The sequence below is a fragment of the Melopsittacus undulatus genome, chromosome 1 (assembly GCF_012275295.1).
Source record: "Melopsittacus undulatus isolate bMelUnd1 chromosome 1, bMelUnd1.mat.Z, whole genome shotgun sequence".
NCBI classification, from domain to species: Eukaryota; Metazoa; Chordata; class Aves; order Psittaciformes; family Psittaculidae; genus Melopsittacus; species Melopsittacus undulatus.
The window spans coordinates 122,008,539-122,019,282 of NC_047527.1; the positions used below are offsets into that span (position 1 = coordinate 122,008,539).

At 37.1% G+C, this 10,744-nt stretch overlaps 1 protein-coding gene across 1 annotated transcript in view; it reads left to right on the forward strand.

Moving 5' to 3' along the window:
* Positions 1–10,267, forward strand: part of VPS50 (VPS50 subunit of EARP/GARPII complex) — an 84,432-nt gene extending 74,165 nt beyond the window's left edge. The window contains exons 23-28 of the mRNA XM_005152924.3: positions 1,563–1,711; positions 2,799–2,895; positions 3,064–3,222; positions 5,704–5,825; positions 8,148–8,337; positions 9,521–10,267. Of these exons, the coding sequence (XP_005152981.1) occupies positions 1,563–1,711; positions 2,799–2,895; positions 3,064–3,222; positions 5,704–5,825; positions 8,148–8,337; positions 9,521–9,640 (837 nt within the window). The 3' untranslated portion in view covers positions 9,641–10,267. The remainder of the gene's footprint in view (positions 1–1,562; positions 1,712–2,798; positions 2,896–3,063; positions 3,223–5,703; positions 5,826–8,147; positions 8,338–9,520) is intronic.
* The last annotated feature ends 477 nt before the right edge of the window (positions 10,268–10,744 follow it).

Genomic DNA, 10,744 nt, shown 5'->3' on the forward strand with positions numbered 1-10,744 from the left:
TCTTCTTAGGCAAAACTGTCTAAAAAAAGTGAATAGAAATACTCTGTTTCATGTCACTTCTCATAGTTGTTCTCTGCCTTGAAGCCTGGAGAAACTGCTGGTGACTGTTGTGGTCAGCTTGAGTCTATTTTTCCTCCTCCTTCTTTAATTACTTCACTGCAATTGATTTCTATCTCCAATTGGAGCCCCACCCCCACCCTCTACCCCTACCCCCAAAAAAACCAACCCAACATGAAACCCCACTCAAAAAATGCAAAATCCTCCCCCCCCAAAAAACCCACCATAAAACCCCAAACTGCAAAGCTGTTATATTTATTATCATGTTTTTGACTTCATCTTTGTCCAGTTTTACAGCAATCAGAATTACGCTAATTTGTTTTTTTGAGTTGAACCATAAATGTCATATTTAAACATTATTGTTGCCATATTGGTTGTGTTCATATGTTATTTTATAGAACAAATGTGCAGCTGATCTTGCTTTTGAAGAAATTATTTTTAGCACTACTTTGTCTCTATGTTACCACCCTAATTTGTTTTCATTCCATACAGGCAGGGTGATCAGTTGTAGCACCTGCCTGGCCACAGAGTTTCTGTCCCCAGGGTCATGGAAGGTTCTTAAGAAATCACCGCCATGTCAAGCCTACCTTTATGTGTTTTGGGTTCTGTATAACCTTCATGTTGTAGCATTTCTTACACTTTTATAGCCTCTGTGTAAGCACTAAGCATGGTATGAGTGATTAAAGCCAGAACTACGTTTATGTTTTCATGTACTGATATGGTTTTGGCAAATAGCTAAGCTTTAGGGGGGTGTCTGTTCATACATCTACTTAGACTAATATGATACCTCTGGGAATTTCTTCCTTCTGTGATTCCCCTTCTAGCTGTAACATGTACTTAATATTCCTCAAATGCAGAGCTGAGGCTTTTTTCTCTTTTTCACCTCCCTCATTCCCCTCCCATTTTTTCCCCCTGGTTTTTGGTTTGGGTTTTGTTGTTTGGTTTTTAGTTTTACAACAGCTGTAACCTGTTTCCTATTACAGTTTCTTTTCCTCTGCTGTGAATATTTCCTTGTATTCTACATTTGAGATGTCTGCAAGATAGAAGTTTTTATGGAATGAGAACTTGTTTAGAAACATCATTTTTATTTTACTCAAGTTAGCTGCAGCTCACATAAAGAGTAAAGCTCATGTATAAGTAATACTCCTTTGATTTGTTGTCTTATTTGGTTGCTGTCAAATTGAAGATATGATCTCTGAGGGTGAGAAGTCAGTCTCCCAGTAGGCAGTTGAGCTAAAGCCTGTATGACCAATAAGGTGGAGTAAGAATTTTGTTCTGTGCCTTTTTTTCTTTCCACTTAAATACTGATCTACATGATATGATTTTTTCCCCACCTGTTTAAACACCGCACTGTTCAAATAGAAAACTCTTTTCATTCAGGCTTGATTAAAGTTACAACTTAGAATTAGAAACATTCCTCTGTCTTATCTGTCATCTGAAACTGCTCAGCTGGAGCCATTCCTGCCATCTTTGTGGTTTTTCATTTGTTTAATTCTTTGTTTTAGGAGGTCTCTGCTGATCCCACAGGAACTCTCACAGCTGCTGAAGAGAGAAAGGAGAAGGTGCCAAGCCCACATCTCAGTCATCTTGTAATTTTGACATCTGGCAATTCACTCTATGGTTTGGCAGAGAGAGTGGTGGCCACGGAGTCTTTGTAGGTTATTTACTATACATTGCATTTTGTGGTCACTGGAAGCCATGGATTGTTTAAGAGATTGTGATTACAAGCCAAAACATTCTGGAGAGGTCAAAAATTCCTGCTTCTGAATGTGATTTTAAATATGAATGATAGAGGTAATTTCTTAATTAAAGGTAACGGGGCCTCACCATCTGGTCTAACCACCTGCAAGCATGAGCAATGAAATTTTACTGCAGCTGGTCCAGTAATTTGTGACAGTACAAGGCCAAATCTAACAAGAGAAAAGTTTAATTTTAAAGAGGCTGATGGGAGTATTTAATGTGTATGGTTCATATAAATCTTACATTAAGTACTCAAATAATGATGGCTGAGACTCAGAACTGCTTAGTTCATATTGGTTTGGCTTGGATTGCAATGTTCTTTGCAATGTGTGGAAATGTACCTATGAAGAAGAGATTATAAAGAGCAAGTAACACAAAACTCGCAAAACAGGTTTTATTTGGTCAAAATAATATGAAGAGTCAGATGGAATGCTTTTTTTTTGCCCCACACAAAATGACATGTAAAAATTAGAAGTTAATTTTAAACATGTATTTTCAAAGGAGCGTTGTTTTTTTTTTGCATTCATTTATGTTTAGTTAGAAATTTATTTTTGTTATGTTGTTATTAACCAATGCTACCCCTGAGAAAGAATGTGACCTCATATTCTGTCTTTTAGAGATTCCCTCGTATATAAGTAATGAGGAACGTTGTTTTCGAATTCTTACATGGATTTGTTAGTATTGATACTGACTGCCCTGCAGTATTGCAGTTATGGGACACTATTCCACTGACTTTACTATTTGGATCAGAGCTTTGCAGTGTATCCTGCGTAAAACAGAAACACGAATTGTTGGTATTCAAGCATTAGTGTCTTTATTCATGCATTTCTTGTTTGCAGTCATATTTTAAAATTGACAGAATTAAGGATACTTGCTGATATGTTGTTACTGTTCTTAGGGCTAAATATCCCAAGGTTACATATCATTATTGGCAAATACGTCAACTAGAGTAAAAGTTTTACAGAGACGTGCTAAATGTTGCATTTTCTTTGCTTTCAAAGGGTATTTCTGGCTGAGCAGTTTGAGTGTCTTCAGCCTCATCTTGATGCGGTGATGCCAGCTGCCAAGAAGCCTTTTCTTCAGCAGTTCTATTCTCAGGTCAGAATTGTGTAATTCACAGCTGAGTTTTAAACAAAAGGTTTGAAACTTCGTAGAAGAAGTTTGAAACTTGTACAATATGGTGTAAATACTTACACATTTGAGTTATATGTTGCTTTTATTAGCCAGAAATTTACTGAATTGAATTTTATTTCTCTTCTCTTTCAGACAGTGTCAACTGCCAGTGAACTACGTAAACCTGTTTATTGGATTGTTGCTGCTAAAGCAATTGATTATGAACAAATGCTGCTTCTCATGGCTAATGTGAAATGGGATGTAAAGGAAATCATGTCACAACACAATATATATGTAGATGCTCTTTTAAAGGTGCGTACTTTCTGGGAAACAGCGTGCAAGAGTTTATGTAAACATTAAATTGCTGTAATACTTTACTAAAATTGTGAAGGTTGCACGTTTAAAGCAATACCGCATCCTGACAAGTGGGAATTTGTTAAAAGTAGGTCAGTCCAGAATTTTTATTGTTCTTGCTGCTAGCAGATTGCTTCAGTGATGATTTGTTGACTACATGGTGGGTGAAAGTGACCATAAAAGTTTAATGAGTTTCCTGTCTTAGTCTTGAATGGTAGATATATGTGTCATAACCAGAGCAACAGTGAGAAAATTCCAGTGGCCTGAGATAGTATTTTTTGTTTGGGTTTTTCTGTTGGGTAGGGTTGTTTTGGGGTTTTTTTTGGAGGGGTTGGGGGGTCACTGGAAGGTGGGTTTTGTTTGTTTGTTTGTTTGTTTTTTCTAACAAAGGCTATTTGCTGTTCTGCCTAATGTTTGTGGTTATCTTTGAGGTCATGGGGGCTATAGGTCAGACCAGAACTGAGAATGACTGTGCACTATCCAATTGAAATTGTTATATTCAGAGGTTAGCATTTGAAAAGGAAGGTAGAAGGGAAGTTGTTCACCCAGCTTCTTAATTGCATTCAGTAGAAGTGGCTGTATAGCTGCTATGTCTTACACATACAGAACCTGTTCTTGGAAGAATCCCTCTCTCAGCCTTTTCTATGTGCCTAAATGATGTTTCTAAAGGTCTTTAAAAGGAAGTTCTGGCAGTGGTAGAATTACACTAATTCTTACACAGAAGCTGAAAAAAAATATTTTAAGGTTGTATGAAGAAAGGTTGTGTCAGAGAAAAAGTTGTGAATCTGTGTTGAATAGCAGGTTTGATTGCACCTTGGTACTTTGTAGCTGTTCTCTGCTTAAAATAAATCAATGCAAAGAAAGAAGAAACTGATAGAGGGTATATTATTGCACCGAATTTGACTGAATCTTTGTGATTACCATTCTATATGCTGCTATGGCTTTTTGAAATCAGTTTGTGCTTGAAACATTTGGTCTCTGCAGTAGAACTTTTTCCTTTCGTGGATGTGGAACTGCTGAAGAATTTGTTTCAGGACAGTCAGGGCTAATACCGTTTAAAACCATTTCTTGCTTCTGCGTTATATAGCTAATAATGGTTGCTCCAGAAGCTTTGAGATTACTGCTAAGCAGTAAGTCATTTGCTGTGTACCCTGGAACTCCAGGAGTGTCAGATATAAGCACAATGCTTAACTTAAAAACAAACTTATTTTAGCCATGTCTACAGTTACATGAGGTTCTGTATTTAGAGTCATAATATGTATAGAAGCAAATGAAGTGGGGAAAGAGAATTGTTCAAGAAATTCATTATCATGGAGTGTTAGGCATTTTCATCTTCAGAAATGGGTTGCATGCCAGTTAAAGCATGACATGTGGTACCCTGCTTTCTGTTGCCAAATTCCTCTTCCAGAAAATTTGTGTTAAGCACCAATTATGTGGTCAGATACTAGGTTAAACTGATTGCTGAGATTCCTTCCTGATAGTTTTCACACACTGGATTTTTGAGAGGCAGAGGGAGAGTGAGGAAAAAAAAAAAGGAAAAAAAAGGAGGAAAGAACCATCTAGATTAACAGCCTTGAAATGAAAGCACCTTGTTGGACAAGTGTGGTCTTAGTAGGCTGCAGTACAAAACCTGCTTTTGCTGGCTACACAGGGAAGTTCGTTATCAGTCTGCTTTATATTTAAGTTGTTTGATACTTTTTCAAAATGACAGAGGCATTAGTCACTTGCAGCAGACTTATTTCACTTGATGTAAGTCACAAAATTACAGTAGCAGTAATTACGTTCAGTTGTGACTAGTGTGTCACTCATAGTAACAGCTCAAATCCATCCAGGCTGCTGATGTTTCAGGTGGAAGTAGGTGCCTTCTCTCAACCTGAATTGTTATCTCGTGTTGCAGTATGCTTCTGAACGGTTAAGATTTGGACTCTTCAGTGGGTGCTCTCAGCTCCTTTTAAAGCACCAGGAAACTTATCTAATGCGAAAGGTTGAAGAACAAAAAGTGGTTGCAGTATTTCTGAGCTTTTGTTTGAAAGCTGATGGGGGTGGGTATTTAGAAGGATAAAGAAGGATTTTCTTTAGTGGCTCTATATTGACTTTAAAAAAGTTAAAGATGAATTTAGGGAGTGAAACAATGAAAATGGCATTTGAAGGATTAGCTACTGGGTTAATTTTCAGAGGTGTCAGTTTCTGGGCAAACTGCACCTCTGGGGAACAGAACAGTATTACTTGAGGTAATGTGAATGATATACTAGAAAGTTGTATGCTTTCTACTTCGTATGTTAAGCTTGTGTCTGCAGTCTGTGCCTATTAAGCTTCTCTGCTTTGTTCTTATTTTTCAGTATGCTCTTTCATGTGCATTTCTAATTCTTTGTTGTGGTTGCTAGGGATGTATAGAGTATGATCCCTTTTAAGCTAAAGGAATCTTTCATGTTTCATCAGGAGTTTGAAGAATTTAACAGAAGGTTGAACGAGGTGTCTAAGAGAGTCCGTATTCCTCTGCCAGTCTCCAACATCCTTTGGGAGCACTGCATACGCTTGGCCAATAGAACTCTTGTGGAAGGGTAAGCAGTTCATGAAACTTGCTTTTGGGTAAATATGTCCATAATGATAATGTCTATTTTATGCAATTGAAAGTTCTAATTTTGTAGTGCACTGGTAAGTTCTTAGCTAAAAAATACCGAGCCATAACATAGTCCTTAAGCAGTTGTTTCCTGGAGTCTGGTACAGCATTAAGTTTAAAGGGAATGGTTTTGTACCTGCATACTGCTGAAGAATGACATTGAGTGTTTTACTGAAGCATTTGAAACAACTTATTTTTCTTTCAAAGAAACCTGTGCACATTTTCTATATGAAAATTATAATTTCCCAACAGAACAAAGAAGAATGTTGAAGTGTAATTGTCAGTATCTCTATGGTGATGCCATTTGTCTTTGCCAGGAAGAAGTATGGAGTTGTCAACCTGAACAGTTATTTTGGAATAGCCACAGAGCAGGATTTTTCCAGATTCATCAGGAGCAGAGAGGTGTCTTAGTTGGCTTGATCAACAGAGGCTCAAACACCTTAGTCAGGAACTGCTACACCTTGCTCATCCCTCCCTCCTTAATCAGTGTCCCAGTCTTTTCAGAGTTAGTATTGGAATCTGAGTATTGTAGTCTTTTCATCCACTGTATTTATTTTTGTGTCCTTGTCGCCTTGCTACATATGTCTGGGCTCTCATCGCAACTCCTTCTGCATTATAGAATATATGCTGCCTTCCACTCCTTCTGCATATGTTTCCATATTTCTTTCTTGGTTATCTTTACCCTATGCACTCCTTACTACCTATTTTACCTCCTTCCATCCCACTCTCCTGCTGTCTGCTCTAATTTAAGACCTCAACAACATGCTGCTTCTACAAATGTTAGCTGTCTGTTGAGGATCATAAGCTTCCACTGCTTCCATGAAACGATCATTTTTATACTCATGCCCATTTCTTTTTATGCTGTCATCCTGTTGCCGTCTCTTAAGAGATCAATTTCATTTTCAGGGAGACTAAATCCAGCCATGAAACTCCCTCTGGCTTCTGAGTTCCTTCGTATGACATGACCTGTACAACTGTCTTCTTGTTTTGAAGTTTTGTTTTCCGCTTATTGTGCCTCAAGTCAAAATGGAACAAAACCATCTTTCTTCTCCCCCTGGCCCTTTTCCTTTCAAGGGGATAGTACCATTAGTCACTATGAACCTACTATGCCCCAACCCTTGTGCCTGTTTTGGACTTGTTTCTTTTTCTTGACAATGTTACTCATCTTTTGTGACTACATTGTTCACAAATGACTTAGTTCCTCCGAAGATCATCACTCATATATCTTGCTCCACACTGCATTTTTGGTTCACACTTGTGACTAAGGATGAAACTTTCACCTTTCTTTCACCTAAACATTTCACTGTCTGGTCAGAGTGGACTGGGAATACCTTTCTGATATGATTTGTGCTGTGCCTTTAAATTTCGCCCTGCCCTATCTGCTAGTTCTGTGTTCTTTCCTGTTTCCCATCTGGCTTCTTGAAGTACTTCAGTGTGTCCTATTGAGAATTGTTGTCCAGTGATGGGCTGGATTAAGTCTATCAATACGCTGTGCCTCATACCAAAGCTTTCTTATTTCCTGTACACAGCTGAAATTGGCATTGCTAAGGGCATTGCGATGTCATTTCCTTTGATCTTTACAAATGCAATTTCTTATCCATTTGAAAAACTACAAAGATAATTTTCCTGATTTGTTGCCTAACACCCCATTGTAATCCTTCCTAGTATTACCCTGCCCTAAGCTCATCTGCTTTTGAGCTCAAACCTGTCACCATTTTTCTGTCAATCTACTCTCATTAAAACATTAATCTTTCACAGAGATTAACCAGTGCTGCCACCCTTTATCCTCTGGTTGTTCTGGGTCTTTTTGAGCAAACACCTTTGCGCCTTTCTCTGATGTTGTTCACTGTTGGTTCAGTAAGCTTGTGGGGACCATTCTGAAAGCTGTGTGTTACATTTTAGATTTCAGTGGCCATTGATCACTTGATGCCACTGTCTAGTGCACTGATCAGCATTGATTTAATTTCCTTTAACCCACTTCTAATAAGTTGTCCAATGTAGGATTTTTAGTGGCTTTTCGTGTGGGATGGTGGTGGTGTTTTTTTAAGTATCAGTGGGTACAATGTGGCTGTGTTCTATGAGCGGGGCTAAAACATTATACTAATGCAAATAAAACCCTTCATCAGGCATTCTGAGAGAAGTTCTTGTATGCTTTTAACTTAAAACCATAGCTGCTTGAAATACTAAGTTAAACATCTTTGAGAAGTAACATTCATTTTTAATTCCTCCTAAGTTTTACTTTCCTCTGTGTTTCTCTTTTCAGTTATGCCAATGTAAAGAAGTGCAGCAACGAAGGACGTGCCTTGATGCAACTGGACTTTCAACAATTCTTAATGAAACTGGAGAAGTTAACAGACATTAGACCTATTCCAGATAAAGAATTTGTGGAGACCTACATTAAAGCGTACTACCTAACAGAAAATGACATGGAAAGCTGGATAAAAGAACATAGGGTAAGAGTTAAATTGGCATTATTTTACTGTCAAAAAATGTAGAGAAGTAGAGCAAAATGAAGTTTAAAACATTTGTGTGCTGTTCAGAACATGCCAAAGTCCACATCTTGATCATCAGAAAGTGTGGTTTGAAACCACACCAGGAGATTTTACTTCACCTTTGGGAGCAGATTGCTTAAACTAAGTTGTAGAGCACAATGGATAAGAGCTTTTCTCTAGATAAGAGCTTGTTCTTCCTTCACTTAATAATACTGCATAACATTGCTGTCCAAGATAAGACTTCATTTGTGTTTTGAATGCATTTAGCATGTTTTCATGATAGCATAACCTAACAGTTATAACAGGTCTGTATAAGTATAGTCACATGCTGTTGGAGTTGCCCATTGTTGAAGTGAAAAGCCTTTTAAAATGAACCATTTTGAGATCTGTATTTTGGGATTACTTGAAATCATGTTAGAGATAGATGAAAGAAATCCATCTTTAATATAGTTCTCCTTGTTTTACCGGGAGCCACAAGAGAGCTTGTGAGCTGTTGTTTGGTGACCTATGTGGAAAAACTCTTGTTTAAGTCTACTGGTGGAAACTATATTTTTGATGGTGTTACACAAAAAGGTAGTACTGGCAAATGTGGTGTTTTGTCAGGTGTTAAGAATTCTACCCTTAACTTTTTTGCCATTTTTCTTCCTTTATCATGTACTGAAATTAACATTGTTTGGAAAACCTATAGACAGAAGTATTTAGAAGTTTGTTGGAGCTGAGAAGTCAAAAAAAGGTGATAAACTTTCATCACAGTTTGTTTAGAAAAATGTAAAAAAATAAAAAAGTAAAAAAGATTATCCTATTTGCATATGTATTTCCCACCACACTGCCCAAAGAATGGAAACTACATTAAAACTTGATTTATATACATATGTATTCACAGAATTACTTTCTGTGAACTCAGTCCAGCACTATTAAAGTTGTAAGCATTTTCCATTATAATCCCCTATGTAGCAAAATACAGTTTTGTCCTCTGCTTCCACTGTGTAAGTTATCCAGACCTGACTTAAATACCACTTTAAATCTCCCCTGTGTACTGACTGCTTCTGTCAGCTGAAAATCCACAGGTGTATGTCTGAGGTTCATTTTCAAGGTTCATCTCATGTTTTATTCTGCCATAACATGATTTGCTTTCATTTGCCAGGAGTATTCCACTAAGCAGTTGACCAATCTGGTGAACGTCTGCCTGGGCTCCCACATCAACAAAAAGGCAAGACAGAAGCTGCTAGCCACTATTGATGACATAGACAGGCCTAAAAGATAACCGGAGAAAGCTACCTTTCCTTGTGACTTGTACCTTTTGCTGTTCATGTGAAGCATGCAGACAAATCTCTCATGGACTAATGACAACATTCTCTTACAAAGCATTATGCATGACCTTTCTTACAAGCATCAGAGACATGCTGAAGTGGCATAATGTTCTAAAATATTACTTTTCTAATCTGTAGAATTATTTTCTGTTGTATTTCTTTTTTTTTTCGTTACATGCCCTTAGTAAAGGGCCACTTGTTTGTGTATCATTGGTAAGCTGTATATTTTGCAAAGTTGTATACTGTAATATCAAAGTCGGAGAGAAATACATTGGCTTAATATATAGATGATGCTCTTTTTTAATAAAAGGGCTACTTGAAAAACTTATTTCTTTTCTCCCTGCTTTCACCCTCAGAATTTGTGCTTTATAATGGACCAGTGTAAAAGGAAAGGAACTGTACAATATTTGATCGATGTATCTTGCATGTAGGTTAAGAGTGCAGATCAGCTAAACACTCCTCTGTTAAAGCCTCTCTTCTTCATATGTATTTAAAAATATCTGTTTATTTCAGAATTAAATTAGTCATATCAAAATGATTAACTTCAGATTAATAGGTAATAAATACTGTACACTAATAAAGATTCCTTTGTGAGACTTTATTTTCCTAATTCAACAATGCAAAATGTCATTTACAGTAGAAGTTAGTACTCTTCCTTTCATAGCGCTTCCCTTTTGCCCTTCTGCCAGTCTTCCCTGTTCCAAAATGATAATGCCATGGAATAGGAATAATCAGGGTTGGTTGGTTGTTTTTTTGGTGTTTTGGTTATTTTTTTTCTGAAGGTTTGAATTGATACTAAAATAATTTTACTATTTCCTGCTCATCCAAAGCAAAGCAACATTGCTTGGCTACAGTTATGTCCTAGAAATCAGTTTTTCAGAGCATCACAGTCTCCACTGAAGTTTTCAGGTTTGCCTTTGGTTTTCAGTACATAAGGTTTTAGACGTCTAATATTTTTATTATTACCTAATAAGCTTTTTGCAGTACTCTCAGACCTGTTAAAAGGAGACATACTACCATTGAGCTAATAAGTGAAATAGTTTACATAAGCTATAATC